Source organism: Struthio camelus, chromosome Z (assembly GCF_040807025.1).
Source record: "Struthio camelus isolate bStrCam1 chromosome Z, bStrCam1.hap1, whole genome shotgun sequence".
NCBI classification, from domain to species: Eukaryota; Metazoa; Chordata; class Aves; order Struthioniformes; family Struthionidae; genus Struthio; species Struthio camelus.
Window position 1 is genome coordinate 61,140,379 of NC_090982.1, and position 16,084 is coordinate 61,156,462.

At 40.5% G+C, this 16,084-nt stretch overlaps 1 protein-coding gene across 10 annotated transcripts in view; it reads left to right on the forward strand.

Moving 5' to 3' along the window:
- Nucleotides 1-16,084, forward strand: part of LOC138064647 (rho guanine nucleotide exchange factor 28-like) — a 133,249-nt gene that overhangs the window by 31,589 nt on the left and 85,576 nt on the right. For 7 of the 10 annotated variants that reach the window (XM_068928190.1, XM_068928198.1, XM_068928199.1 and 4 more), the window contains 2 exons: nt 1,839-2,132; nt 15,586-15,769. In XM_068928190.1, coding sequence (XP_068784291.1) covers nt 1,839-2,132; nt 15,586-15,769 — 478 coding nt within the window. The remainder of the gene's footprint in view (nt 1-1,838; nt 2,133-15,585; nt 15,770-16,084) is intronic. The other 3 variants (XM_068928193.1, XM_068928196.1, XM_068928200.1) reach the window with 2 other exon arrangements.

Consider the following 16,084-nt stretch of genomic DNA (forward strand, 5'->3'; position numbering starts at 1 on the left):
AGCTCTGCCTAAGCTGGATATGCTGAGGAGGTGTGGGGGAAGAACTGTAACAGGGGCGTCTCACTGTAAGGGGACTTTGTGCTGCCTATCAGCCATCTCTCTGCCTTGACGTTTTCCCCTTTGTTGATGTAACACAAGACCTGGTTGTCGTCTTTATCGTGTGCTTTGTGACCTTTTCATTTGTGTGAGTAGGTGGTATAAACATGATGTACCTATGCAGTAGGATCTACTTGTTATTTGTTCTTGTTTTCTAAAGGAGGTTTAGAGTCTGAAAATAACCAGTGAGTATGCAAAGGGAAAGTTCTGTGCTGTTCCATGGTTGTTCCTTTAATTCATTAAATGGTAAAATATTATCATGGAATACAATTAGAGAAAAGGTAATGCAAGGCTTATTCCAGGATAGCAAAGTCATTTTTTTGAAGAGGCCTGAAATGACACTGTTAAATGATTACATCTGGGCTAGGAATAAAAACAGCAGGCTACAGGCAACACATAATCCTCTGCTGGTTCTCAACAGAACCATTAGGAGACAAAAATAAAGACTAAGGTTAAAACATAGTCCTTGCGTGGTTACTGTTGTTTTGTAGTGGCCAAATTAAACATAAAGCTATGCAGAGCACTTTAAAGACAACTGCAGATCTGGTAAGCACATGCTTGCTTCTGTAGCAACTAGATTGCATATATATGCTTTTAGTTATTTAGGGCTACTTTGGGGAATTTAGATTTGCACTCTTAATACTTTATGTTCAGTTCTCCAGTGAGAAGTGTGAGTACAGCTTGCACCTCTTTAGATGTGTGACATCCATCCTCATTTGGATGGCAAAGGAGAAGGGGTGCAAGAGACGCTTGAGAGGTTTTGGTCGCAGACTGCCTTGGGCTTCTTTGTGGATCCCAGCTCTAAGTTAGTTAGTTGATACAGTATTTAATCCACTCTGCCAAAAGCATGAAACATGCATTTTTTTAAGAGCTTCTGAATTTTGGCCTGTGAGGAGATACTGGTAGATACAGTGTAGGTGTTAATAAAGAAATACATTCCTCAGAGTTCCTATTCCAGGCCACACTGCTACTCCTTTCATGGGTGTCTCATTTTTCTTGATTCTTACCCAAGAATGTCCAGTGATGGAGAATGACAGAAATTGCATACTGATCCTACCACAGTGGAAGAGAGGGCTCTGGAAAGAGCCACTGCTGGACTATTTACTATATATGCTCTACCCTCAGTGATGTGTTTTTTTTTTTTTCAAATGACACGAAACATTGTACTGGCATGCTGAAGATGGTGGTGCCTGTGGCTGTGTCTAGGCGCTGCCCACTAAGGCATAGGAGACGCGCAGTGGTTGCACATGCCTCTGAAGAGGCATACTGGAGTCATTTCTGTGCCACTGAGGTGGTTGCTCAGTGAGCAGTTATTTCTTTTTCTCTCTTAGGGCCAATGCTAATCATGTAGTGCTTGAAGGGAAAGGGGAAATTGCCATCTCTAGATGGAAATTACTGTGGGTGCTAAAATACCTGAATGTGCTTTATGATTGTGTTTTGTGGCGTTTCATCCTGATGTAGTTACCTATTCTTTCTGTTGTGGTTAAAGAACCTTCACCTAGAAAGGCTATTTTTAAAATCAATTATGTTGGTGTAATTGGGAGGACTGTCAGTTCAGAGTCTAGTCAAATCCAAGTTCATCACCAGAAATACCTGGTGGATGCCCTACAAGAAGTAGATTTCATCAGTGGAGAATAAGTAATTCTGGGTGAGTAGTCGGAGTTCTGTCTTAAAGGGGGGAAAAACTAATGTATTTTCTGAACATAGCTAATTTTAATGATTAACTTGCATTATAATTGCAGGCCATGGATGCCAAGAAGCAGTTTCTGTCTCTGTGTTAATGTACACAAAGGGATATTCACCTGTGGTCCTCGGCAGCTGTCCTGTCACTTACAGAGAGAATCTGTCTTGCAAGTTATCTCGTTTTCTGGTTAATCACGCAAAATGTGTCACTGCCACTAGTCACAAGATGTTACTTGATAAGTTTGAACTAAGGATGAAAGATCTGCAGTCCCTGGATAATGACTTGATGATGGCCATTGCTCATGAAGAATTGCCATCAACATGGAACATCCTTGGAAACTACTCAGAAGGTGGTAAGATTTTATTTTAAACTGGAAAACTTTTAATGATGGTTTACTGTACAGAGCAGAACAGAGTATCTCACTATTTTATTGAAGGTTCTCAACCCTTATGCTTTGTTCTGTGGTTATGATGAAAAATTGTTGAAGAATGAGGAGTAATCAGAGATTTGTTTTCTACCTAGAGATTGAGCAAGGTTTGATAACTGTTATTCAGTCTCTCCATAAGCTTTTTGTACTTTGACTCACTGTGAATTTAGTTCTTTTTAATAGATAGACTCTGCCTTTATAAGATTAAAGAGCTGTCTGTTTAAAAAAAGCAGGCATTGTAGTAGTGAAGTATCTCCACCATGATTCAAGTCAGGTGAAATATTTTAAAAAGTTACACAAACAAAAAGGAGACAAGATATAGTGTCATAAAACACAAGAATATGTCACTGTAGGCATTCTAATGTACAGAATAAATATATTGTTTAACACAGTACTGTCAGTGTTTATGCTTTGTTTAGGACTTGTGATCATCCTTAGGTGAAAGTATTATTAAAGAAGTTTTGTAGCTATGTTTTTTAGAGGAAGTAGAATGAAAAATATACATGAAACTTTACATTGGAGCCTGTTATTAAAAACTTTTGTAACAAAATCGGGTGAAATTTGCCTGGTTTCAGGTTTCATTGCAAACACAAAACTGTAGTTAGATTTTGCTGAAGAGTATAATTCTTTTTGCAGACCCAGCTGATTTATAGCTGAGGTTGGAAACAGTGTTAAACTCGATGGCTTCACATGTTTTTCATTGAAAATTTGGTACTTCTGGCTGTTTTCCTTTCAGTACTTTAAATTGCTAAAAATTGGAGGGCAGGCAATTTCCATATGAGCCAAACTGAAAGTGAGATTCATGCAAACTGTAGGGAACTAAAAGCACAACACTTAGCCCATTTATTTGAGTGAGGTTTTTTTCCCCCTCTCTTAAATCTTCCTAATTCTTAATGACAGATAGTTTGGAACCTGCTACTGCGTTCCTTAGGAGAAGGATTTTTTTCTGGTGTCTCTTGTAAACAGCTCTTTCAAAAGATATAAAAAAATCCCACCAAGTCTCATTCAAATATTGGGTAGATACTAAAAAACAAAACAAAACAAAAAAATAAACCTTGTTTCATTTTGGAGCATAGTAAATATTTGTTGGCATTACTCAACTGCTGGAACAACTGTTGGATTTTAGCAATCAAGAGCTTGATTCAAAGGCCAAAGAAATCAGCAGTAGTTTTTTCACAGACTTTGCTAAGCTTTTCATCAAAAACAGTTGAAGAACAATCCAGAAATATCAGCTGAATATCAGAGGTACTGAGAGATGTTTGAGCAAAGCGGACTGGGTACCTGCTTGCATAAAACGTGGAAGTTTTTGCTGGGTGTATTCTGGGTCTGGAGCGTCACGAGACCAGCTTGCTGGTACCAGGCAGAGCTCTGCCAGGGCAGCTATTATCCAGATATCAGGATTCTTTAACTTTTAATTATGTTAATTGCTAATTTTGAAGCGTACTGGAATGTTCATACTGAAAAGAGTATGTAGCCCTCATGAGGCTTTTACAGAACTTCTGTCTCTCTGTGGTTTTCATACTTTGTTTGCTTTTCAGATTTAAGTGTTACATTAAAAAAAAAAAAAGCGTAGAGTGCAGCAGAAAAGCAAGGGCATGTGCTCCAGTCACTGCACGAAGTCTCTGTGAATGTTGGAAATGTAAGGTGTGTGTGATTTGAGCATGCTGCATTATCAATTGCTTGATTTAGCACTGTTACATTGTAGATTTCCTATATCATTTTCTGATTCTATTTTAGCCAGTAGTTAATGATCTGTAGCTTTTCAGTAACCCTGAAAGGTCAAATGGAAATCCTATCGTATGCAGAAGGAGGATCCCTTTTTTGATACAGCTGTGTGCTAAGCTGGTATGCGTTCCTGCATGCAGCTCAGGTTGTCGGGCAGTCCTCAAGGTGGCATTTGTCCACATGTGAGGTCACGTCTCAGTTTATACCATGGTTGTTGCTCTTAAATTAAGTTGGGATCACTTCTCTTGTTTCTGGATAAAGCAAAACAAAACAAAATCTGAAAATGACTTCTTTGAGCCTGGTAGCAATGCTTTTGCTTAATGAGGAGCTCTTGGTGGGCAGGCAGCCCACGTAGGCCTGCCCTTGTTGCTTGTGTTACGCTCAGGGTGGTCGACTCTGTTCTTTCCCAGGCACAGGTGGGCATGCTGCTAGCATGGCGATTCACTTAGTGGGGCGGGGGGGAATATCCCTGTCAGGCAGGAAAACAAGTACTGCTCACTCCTGTTGAGTAGGTGGTCCCTGAAGCTTTGTGAATAGCTTCTCCTGCAGCACAAGGGCCATTGGTCATTTCTTCTTTCTCTCTCTCCGAGGTTCAGCCTGACACTGCTGGGTTTTCCTTTGAGTCAGGTTACGTGCAGCACAGTAAATGTGTTGCTGCCAGGCCCACAGTGGGGAGGCACTGCGTCTGTACAGCAAAGGAGACCGAGGCTGAAGCTGGACAAAACGTGTCCTGGCTTTGGGGAAGTTTGCAGGATCCCCATTAATGCAACTCTGCCAGTGTTAACCTTCCAGATCTAGGGAAGTCTTAATATTGACCTTTTGGGGCCTTTGTCTGTGGGGTTCTTTTAGTGTATCTGTTGCAAAATGGCCTGGATAGCTCAAATAAAGGGTTATGGCCCTATGCATACCTACAGAAATAAGGAAAGGCCCGTCTCGAGGAGTGTACAGTCAGATTGGCAGGAGAACTGGCTCAGCCACAGTGACTGAGTATTCAATGCTTGACCTTATAAATCCCTAAATAGTTCTTTTTTACTTCCCTCCTTCCCCATTCTGTCTGTTTTGGTCACCTCTACCTGATTTTTATAATTTCTCTTCAGCTTCTGTGTCCTTTCGCTCTTGTTCAGAGCTATACTCTGAAAGTATAGCTTTGATCCTTTTTGCAGCCACAATGTCATTTTACCTGAGCCTGAGAAACACTAATTCATCCTCTTTCTCCTCTCTGTCCCCACCAGAGTGTTTTTCGTCCCCTGAGCTAATGGGTGAGCAAAGCTGCAGGGTGCACGTGGTCAAGGGAGCTCTGGCCACGCAGGGAAGGAGAGGGAGCAAGCCTAAGACAATCGGGGTAGGAGGGCTGCAGGTCCCAACACAGGGGAGAGGAGGAGGAGAAGGCTCTTCATCTTTCATCACGATGTGATCCAGGGCTGTCCTGCACCACTGTTCCTCTGCCTGAAAGATGAAACTAGATGAGAAGTAGGTTTCTGAGGAGCTAAGAAGAGGGGGAGACCCTCCTTTCCCTACTGGCTGTCCCTGCAACTCCTTGCCCAAAAGGTCTGATAGTGTCTTGACACTCGACAGTATCAGGATGTTCTTTTTCGTATCAGTATTGTGAAAGATTAGGGTGCTATCAGCCATCGCTAGTTAGGACCTTAAGAGACTAAAGAGCTGTTGATTCTGTCAGTTTTCAGAGCTGCTAGGCTATTTTTATAAGGAAAAAAACTTCCTTTTGAGTGACATTGCTGGAGAAAATTGTTACACCATCTGGTATTTTTGGACCTTGTTCATTTTCTTGAGGATTTAGAGACATGTGGGTAGATGGAAAGACAGAAGAATAATTTATTCATAGGAGTTTTGGTATTTGGAAAAAGTGTTTGTATTCCCTTTATAAGGTATAAAAAGGATTGGATAAAGAGAGAGACTGGATTGTCTAGGGAACATTGCAAATAATTCAGGAATTTAGCGCAGTTGCACAGGTCAAGACTTGTTAGACACATTATTTAAGTTCAACAAAGGAAACAAGAAAGCATGAACCTTTTGGTAATCCTCACTTATGGTAAGTGCCTGTTTGACAACCATGTCACAAGCTGCCCACTCACAAAAACTGGTTGGATGTTCTGTTCACCGGGCCCACAACCAACTTCCTGCGAGAGCAAAAGGCGGCTGCGTGAGGTCCTGACAGAGATGCTGTGGTTAAGGGATTTAGTTGTTGGTGGATTTGAAGACAGGCAAAAGTGTAGGAAGGAGTCAGAGGGAGAAGCTGCTTGTTTGCTAATTGCATCTTTATAAAAGACATTTTTGTTCTGCAAATTGGATCATTCAATTTAGGAAGCTAATCATTAGTAAATATTATGTCATATAACTTGCTAGAGCTGGTTGAAAAAAAATTTTTCCCACACTTTTCTGTTTGCAAAAAAAATTAAATACTTCCTGTGATAGGACTTTTTAACTCCTTCTCTTGAACAGAATATAGACTAAAGACTTTATAGAAATGAATGTAGTAATCTGTCCAGCTGTGATACCTTATCCTACTTGAGAAAAAAAGAAAGATGGAATGATCTAATCTGGATGAGAAAAATGCCTCAAGGTAACCTTCAGAAAACGTATCCTTTCCTCTTTCAATAGAATCAAGTTACGGCAATCTTTCAAAACTGGCGGCTGTCAAGACTGCCGTGCCAGCCTGGGCTTTTCCTGTCCAAGTTAGAGATGAACATGGCAGTAGGAGCTCAGCATGCGCTGGGAAGTGCCTGCCTTTGACAGAGGCCAGGTCACCTCGGCAAGAGCTTGTGGCCAGGAGGGGAGCCACCACCTCGGCTCCTGCTGCTCCCTGAGACCTGGGGCCGCTGCTCCTCTTCACAGGTGCTTTTCCTAGGGGGCCTCTGTCCCTGGCTCCCAGCACCACACCTGTCCATGCTTTTGGCTGTGGAGCTCTAGAAATAGGGCTTTGGGAGGAAGGTCATGAGCTACACCTGTATATTTTTCTGGGCCATCAAACATAGGTTCAGTGTCTTCACTGCAATTTTTGTGTCCTTGACACACGCTGAATCTTACTTCTCTTGGCTGTCACAGGGGGAGCGGGTGCCCAGGAGTTCGTGCTACATAAACACACACAGTGGAGGTTGCCTCAGTTTCTGGTTGTTTTAAGGGCATTGCTGTGAGGCTGAGTTCAGGTTGTCTGGGTGACCTAACTGTGCTGTTAATTAAACAAGAACATTTGCCACTGGCTTTGTCACCATTTACAGTTATTTTCAAGAGGAAGAGAGCTCTTTCAGATTTAAGGCTATTAGTAGTAGCAATAAAATTACATCCTGAATTATGAAAATTAATTGTAGATTATAGAAAAGGGACCAGTGTCCATACTTGCTTAATTCTCTTTCATGAAGAACTTTTTTTTTTTTTTTTTTTTTTTTTAAGTACTTCATAATTATTTTCTAGGAATAGGTCTTGCAAAATGAACTGAAGTATTCAAACTCGTTGATTTTTAATCTGCCTTTGTGGAACACTGTTCCATTTTCTGTGACATTTTAGACTTTATTTCCCTTCCACTGCCTTTTTCTATGTAAATCCTGTTACTATTCCTTCTTGATGCTGAACACATTACTGATAAGCTTCATCCATTCATGTGTGGCTGAGGCATGTTGTATTTTTGGTCTAAATTAAAGGAAATTATGTCTGTGATTTCCTCAGTTGGAATTTTCAGTATTTTGAAGGAAAGGAGGAGAGGACCAAAGTGCCTGTATTTTCCTTCAGGGAATTAGGAAAATACTGGGAACAGCAGATTTTTTTAATAATATTGTGAGGTTTGTGAGGAGAGGTAAACTTTTTTATTCAGACAAGTTACAGAGTTAGAGAACCAGACAACTTTTTGGCCCTGTAGGAGCCAGACCCTTTAGAAACTGTGCGGGATAGATGGGGAAAGATGCTAGCACAGGCATCAGGAGGTAGAGGAGTGTCTTTCGGTGCCTGCTGATAACCAAGAAAACTGTGGTGAGAATGAAGATGTTGGCAAGCATGCTTGAAGCTGGACTTCCCCAGGGAACATACAGCCCTCCTCTTCTAGTCTGTAATAGAAATATCAGAGAAGAGATGTTTGAGACCCTCCCCAACCATCAAGGGGGCTTTTCGGGAAAAGGATTGAGTAGTTGGAGGTGGTAGTAGTATACAGAATGACAGTAGTCAGTAGAGCAAGTATTGTAAGAGACACTAGAGTCAAATTTTCATATTTAAGCCAATATCTAAATAGTGGGGTTTAGGAGGATTTTTGTACCCTCCTTTAGTAGTGGGTTCGGTACTGATCTCAGGTCTGAGCTGGTATGGTTGGTGCTTCATCTCTGCTGTGGTCTTCTCTGCACCTGGCTTTGAGACTGCTGTTATCTTGTGTCGAGCACACTAGTAGTGCTCAATAAAGAAGCATTATAAATTAAACAGCCTGAGAGAGAGCATTTGGCTACAGTACAAATGGAAGGGAAGTATCCCTCTGCTCGCAGCAAGTTTTGCGTGTTGTTTCACTTCTTTGCTGGGATTGCCCAAGCAGAAAGCACAACTGAAACCTCATCTGTTGAGGAGATGAGGTTACCATGTGCAGCCGTCACCACGTGGGGCCTATCGATGGTGTTCTCTAATGCTGTTGCTGGTAAAACTGCAGTGGCAAGACTTCTTAAGGTCCGCCTTTAAGATGTTGTTTGAACTTTCCCCCTTGCCTCCTTCACCTCTGCACAGTTTATGGTAGTCCCATGGCAGTTGATGGTTTGGTTTGACCAAGCTGATGGTAGAAACCCTAGCTGGCCAAGTTGAGCCTGGAATTCATCTTCTCCTGGAAAACATGTGCCTACGCGCAGCTCTGTACTCAGCTCCTCCGTCTCCCTTCTCGGCAGGCTCAGAGCTGGGCAGCATGGGGATGCGAGGGGAGGGACTAGGAGATACTGCAGCATAGAAAGGCAGGTGATGATGTGAGGAATACGAGGACTAGCCAAAAAAAAGTGGGGGGGGGGGCAGAGGGGAAATGTTCCAGTTCCTCAGTAATTGGGAAGGGTAGATGCCACAGTAGCCCTGCCCTTGGAGAGACTGTCTGGTGTACCTATGTGTTGTGGCCACTGCTGCCTATTCACGAAACCACTTGCAATGTAAGTTAAGTACATATGTATTTTTTTGCAGCGATGGGATACACTGAAGACCACTTTATAAACAATCTCTTACCTAATGGAAAATGTGAAAATGAATAGTAATACATACAAGTATGAAGCCAGGAAAAACTGGAATTTGTCAGCCTGTTGTGATGTCTCCTGCCTTTTTTCAAGTCACAAGTCTTGAGTTTTCAGTCTCCTTCCAGGAAATGAATGAGATCCATAGCCCAGAAAGGGCTTAGTCATTTCTGTCAGAGAGAAATATTTGTTTTTATTTTATTGTTTTGGACATAGGAGGGGATTCAGGTGCAAGAAAGAACAAAAGGATTTATTTAATCTTGAAAACAGATTGTGTTTGGCTTAGCTTGGTATAACTCAGAGTATTTTGGCTGCAAAATCAGGATACGCTATCAGGACATTGTTTTGCATTGCATCTCCTTCACAGCACCACCTGCCTTGCAGTATCTAACCCTGTATTTATCAGCCAGCAGTGCATCTTTCAAATCTTAGGAATTTGTACTGTTGTGTCATGATGGAAAATGATGTTTTATTCATTTAAATGTGAAAATGTTGCAAACATTTTATATTCTCACTATTTTTTCTGATTTTCCTCCTTTTGCCACTGAACACTGTTGAACAGATTGTGTTCCTTATTTTTTCTCAACATCTTTATTTTTCTTTCTTGATTTCTTTTAATGTATTTAGTTTGGGTTTTTTGCCATTTTTCTACATTTGAAATCTTTTTCACAGGAAGGGGAAGAAAAGAAAAGTTAAAAAAAGTGAAAAATGCCGTTCATTCTGTCCCATTGAGAAGCTAGAAGGGGAAGAGGTGAAAGGAGAAAGAATTGAAACTGAAAACTATTCTTAAGAAAAAAATTGTTTAAAAAAAAGTTGTTTCAGAATTTTACTTTTTTAGTGCAAATCTCTAGGCAGGTCTACTTAGAAAGCTAGTCAGCTGTTGTCATGTCTTGTTACTTTTTGCTTTGATATTATTGGTCATGGGATAGAATCATAAAATAATCGTGGAACAGCATCATGGGTGGAAGGGGTCGCCAGAGGTTGCCTGGCCCTGCCCCTCTCTCTGCCCAATTTAGACTGGGTTGCTCAGGGTCAGGTTTGGAATGTCTCCAAGGATGGAGACTCTACAACCTCCCTGGGCAGCCTATCCCATCCTCATGGGACATTTCACCAGCCTCATGGTGAAAATTGTTTTCTTTATGTTTAAAGAATAGATTTACCTTTCCACTAATATTTCAGATTTCAAAGTTTGTATTTCAGATTTTAATATAGCAAAGCAAGCTACTAGTAATGACTCTATATCATCAGCTGCTGATCACTCCCAAGCAGCTCAGATGGGGGTGACAAGAGGAGAGTAGCCCAGCAAATACTTAGTTTGTAGAAATGAAGGCTGAAAAGGAACCTGAATGCTGCTTCTAACTTAAATGCATGAAGAGAGAAAACAGCTGCTTGAGCTGCCAGCATGATCCTGCTGACATACACACTTAAACTGGCTGTGAATAAATTTAGGCTAGAGTGAGACGACGGTTGCTAGGTTGGAGCATTGTGATTCTGCCATAGCCTTTCCATTACAGTTACTGGCAGTGAAAATGTCTGAGTAATTTTCAACTTGATAATCTCATAAAAGAGTTTCCCTGCTTTGATGTCTGTAGAAGGCACGGTCTTGACAGTAGGACCTAGAAAATCCCTTTTCAGTTTTGTGTCCATAGTGCAGGCTTTAAAGGTGAAGGAGTTTGTTTATGTCTTAATGAGAGAAAAAAATTAGTTACCAGAATATTTGTAGTGAGATAACAGAAGATATTATTGTAGCTTGTGTTTTTAGACAACAGAGTATTAATTTAGTGTTCTTTAAGTTACTTTTCAAACTAGGTTCTTTTGTGGAAAACTTAATTCATACCGTATTATTTTTAAGGTTTGGGCCAGAAGTATAACTGTATTTGAGCAGCATCAGAGCTGAGTGAATGCTATCTATGAATATGGAAGTCGTCCTAAGTGCTCCCTTTCTGCTGAGCAGGAAAGTCCTAGCCTTGCCTTACCCGGTGCAGGTTTATCTGGCTGTTTTTACAATATTACAACATACATTGAAATGCAGTGGCCCGAGGCCAAAGGGAAAGTTTTAGTCAGGCAGTGGGGTTCAGAGTAAAGTTTGCCCTTTTGTTTTTGTGGGTTTAATCTTAGGGCTGGGGTGCTGTTAATGTATAATCAGATGCTTGTTGTGCTTAATTGATATGTTTGGAAGTGTTTTAATTAGAGTGGACTTCTGTGCTGGCTGCTTTTGAACACTTTATATAGGAAAAAATGATCTAATTAGAAACATCCAAAGAACCCACTTTCACATTTGAGGTGCATCTTTGGCAGAATTTAATTACTCCAGACCAAGGAGCAATTCTGCAAGCCCATGCTTTAGTGTCCATGCTAATCTGCAAATGCAAATGAATAATGTTTGTCTGGAGCACAGCATTTCCTGGGTGCCTAAGCTCAGACTCCTCTGAGTATGGGTAACCACCTGGGGGAGGGAGCACTGGTGCCTGGCTCCCCCTTGCTCAGCTGAACTCCAGACCCATGGCAAAAGCGAGACCCTGTTAAAGTCACTGGGGGCGCCTCTCCCTAAAGTAGAGAAGTAGCATCGAGACCAGAGCAAAGCACAGAAGTACGTGATCGTTCTCCATTCAGATACACAGCAAGGGAAAGGGAAGATGGTGGCAAACCTTTTTGTACTATACCTGAATGGTTAGGGCATTCTGCTAGGCAGTGAGAGACCTGGGTATCCCCACATCATTTCTTTTCACATCCAGTGATGGTGTAATGCAAAACACATTGGTGTCCCAAAAGCAGAGACTTCTTCCAGCTGATCATTGCCTTACAGAGTCAGGCTGGTGCTTTCTTGCTCTCCTCCAGTTCCATGTCCCTTGGATTTCCTTCTGCACCGTGACCCATTCCCAAGTTCTGTGCAGCTGCGGGGACAGGACATGAAATGCTCACATGAAATTGGTGACCTGAAGAAAAGTGAAGGTTGTCTGCCTGAGGAGGAAATTGAACCGAGCTCTTTAATTTTTGAAGAGGGACCTCAGCCATCGTTTCCACTCTCTCTGGATATGTTTTGGGAAAGCTGGCTCCTGCTCACTTAGATGTTCATCTGTAGAAGGTGGTCCTGGATCCAGGCAGACCAAAGTGTTTGATGAGGAATGCTACGTCAGGCTCTTAGCTGTGGACTGGAGTCAGATCCCCATGTTGCTTTAAGGAACTTTTTCTTCACTTTTTCTTTCCTCTAACACATCTCTCCATTTCCCTTCCTGGAAGAAAAGCTGTTCATGCTGCATACAAACCCAAAACAGCACTTGCCATACTGGGCTGACTGAAGAGATGGCAGAGGCTTGCAAATCTTGGGCCAATATACCTTCTGCAGCCTGTCAGGTTGCTCGTGGCACTGGAGCTGGGCTAGGTCTCTCGCTGCAAACATAGGGTGTACTGATGGTCCCTAGATAAGAGACTGATTTTGTTTTATGGTTGCTGCTACATATTTTAAATGCTGCTGTCTATGTTTTGTACAGTAGATAAACAGAAATTTTCCGCTGTGATTTGTTGTCTGTATGAGATGAAAAATTTATCTGTTTAAGGAAAAATGGCTGAATTGGTTATACTGAAAAGCTCCTTGGCATATCTTTCGTAACAAGGAGTGCAATTATTGTAACTCACAACTACTGTATACTTCAGCCCAGACACACATATTGTTTATAGTTTGGACCCCAAGGCAGCAAAATATTGAACATTGACTTAACCATAAATATATGAACAGTTATATCCCTATTTAGCAAAGCAGTTCTGCATATACTTGAGCTGGATTCAGTGGACTTAAAGGTAGCTTGCACTTGAAAACTGTGAAATGTATGTGCCATCTTGCCTAATACATATGTAAATATTATAATTCATTCTTTTAATGATTATTGTTAATAGCTAAAGTGCAGCAATCATCAGCGTCTACCAAAGATGGAATTTAAAATATTTTGCAGGCCTTTGAGAGAAAAATACAGATCAGTACTTTCTCCTGTGGCCTAAAATCCTGCAACAGATCCTATGCTCAGCTGGGCACAATTTTTGCCTGGAGTCTAAAATGGGGAGACCAAGAACCAATGTTAGTGCTCACAACCCGGGGAGGAAATAAGCATTGCACAGGCAAGCAAATGCACCAGATTATGTGTTAGCTAGCCACAAACAAGAGGGAAGGTTGGAGATGATTTTTTTTTTCTGTCACCATAATGAAATAGAAGTTTCAGACACTACACTAGATTGTGTCCTGAAGCTCCCTTTTATGGATCTGATGTCTGGAATTCATTTTATTTTTTGGAAAAAAAAATCAAAATCTAAGATTCAAGACGCATGAATGTTATGTTATCCAGGAGGCCTGACCTGGCTTTCGGGGAATTGATTGTATCTGAAAGTTTTGATTATACTTTAAACTCAAAGGTAAAAAATCTGGATGGGCTGCCATCCAATGTTCAGAGCAAAAGCTGATCATCAGCAGAGATCCCTCAAGAATTTTCCCCGTGGAGAGGTAGAGCAAGTTCCTTAGGTTTGCTGCAGAATTCCTTGCCGTTCTGGCATGTGCATCTTTATGAGATGTGGAGATGCAGAGTTTTTATACTAAAACACTTCAAGTCCAACATTTTCAAAAGAGGCTAATGATTTTTAGACCTCAGTTCTGAGAGGACGTTCCAAAAGGTCCAGCTTTTCAGAAAGCAACTCTCCCATTTAGATGCCTAGAAAGGAAAAGACTCAGTTGAGACACAGCAGCAGCCTTCAATTATGTAAGAGGAAGTTGCAAAGAGAAAACAATGAACTGTTTTGCATGCCCCTTTTGGATGGGACAAGAAGCAGCAGGCTTATATTGAGAAAAGATGAGCTAGGTTAGACATTGCAAATCTTTCTAAGTTTAAGGGTAAATTAGCTTTTGTATAGATTGTCTACGGAGGTTATGAAAAGCTTTTGTCATTTAAAGGTTTTTAGAACAAGTTAAACAAATGTTTATCAGAAATAATTTAGGTTGAGCCGATCCTACCTTAAGGCAGGGAGTTGACTAGAGACCTCCGAGGCTTCTTCAAACTCTTTTTTGATGATTCTATAAAATACATATTCCTGACATTTTCAGAGCACTTTATTTGAATAGGAGACTACTGATGTGCTGGTGATGAAATGGGATTCAGAATCAGCTATGAGCCGCTGTATTTGTATGTAACTACATGATGCTTTTGCTCCATGCATGAGCATTTCTGAAAAAGGTATTTGTTAGCTCCTTGGCTATGTAACTGCCCTCTCTATTTAGGGGATTGCTTTCTATCATCCATTTTTATCTTGGAAATGCTGATGCAGAGAACAAATTTGACAGCTCTTTGCTGCGTTATTTACACCAATGTGTGCACGTACCTACATACGTATTAGGAGCTTCACCTTTCCTTTGTCACTGGAACGTGTAATTTTCAATAACATATTCTGAACAGTTTGCATAATGAAGTAGAAAAAAATATTTTGACTCAGGATGATAAAATTTCAGTGGAATTTCATAAATCAGTAGAATCTTAATAGATTTCACCCAGTTTTTCTGAGAGCTGTAGGGTACCTGCCCTTAAATACTTGACTCTTGTAAAAGTCTGCCCTTATATTTAGCTTTATACCAAAATATCAGTCTAAGGAATAGTTGAGTGGCACTTGAGCTTCATTTCATTTGTCACCCTTAAACTGCAAAGGCTTTGTGTTTGCAAATGTATATAGATAGACAGACCTTTCTTTGAAGAAAGGCTGGAGAAGGCTTTGAGTGCAGGAGAATCAGTATCTGATGACTTAGTCCTTGTTGTCTGCAATTTTATTTTAAGCTTTACCCCCTTTAAACTTGATGAAAATACGTTAAAAAGTGGAGAGGAAAAATTGGCAGGTGAAGCCACCTTTCATCATGTACGTTTTACCCACACGTGTTAGCTTATGGCTTACTGTGTCACTAAGGATCTTTTACTGTGCTGTTAAGCAGCCTTCCTTGATAAATCACAACCCTTAAAAAAAAAAAAAATTCAAATACTTAGACATACTGCCAGATAGTTTGTGCTGCTGAGGCAATATAAAGCAGCTGGATAATTGCTTCTTATTTATCTTCTATAGTACATTGGGACATCCCTTGTGCTGATTGCTATACTATATACAGAGAAAGAAATGCTGAGATTATCTAATTCAAAGAGTTTTCTTTAACTCCTGAAATTAGATATTATTAAATATTAATATTATTTATTAAATAAATAATTTAAATACCTATATCTAGGTATTTGGATATCCTAGTTTAGCTCCACAGATGCCATTAAGTGTATAACTGATTTCAGTGAAAGAAGGATTCTGCCTTAATACCTTTGCAAATCAGAAAGGTATTTCTGTTGTGGTATTTCTGTAGACAAGTTTCATTTGGTGCTTCCTAGCAAATCAATGGGGAAGTGCTGGATTTTGTTTTTAAGTTTTTGTTTGTTTGTTATGTTTTCCAGAGCCTGAACACAAAGAAACACTTCTTCACCTTGTGATGAAATTGGGTTTAGTTAAACTTTCTCAGTTCTTAGTAGCCCAGCCTGGTGGGTCATTGGCATTAGCATTACCTAATGAAGATGGAGCAACACCATTAGATTTGGCTTTACAAAATGGGCACTCCAGGCTTGTTGAGGTCTTCACAAAGTGAGTATAATGGTCTTCTCCCTCTGCAAAACTCTTGCCTGTTCAGGGATATGTGGAGTACTGCTGCCAATTTTGTGTTGGTTTCTGTTCCTTCTTGTCATCGTTATCGTTTTGAGCTTGTAAACTGATATTTACAATTAAAGGAAGTTTATGATGCATCTCCATCATTACATTTGGCAGTCAATAGTATTATTGTCAATATATGCACTTGTGTGATTTAAGCAATTATTGTAATTCAGTTAGAGATTATTTTGTTTTTCCCTTCAAATTGAATAATAAATTGTGTTTAACATTAATTTGTATTTTAAGATATTT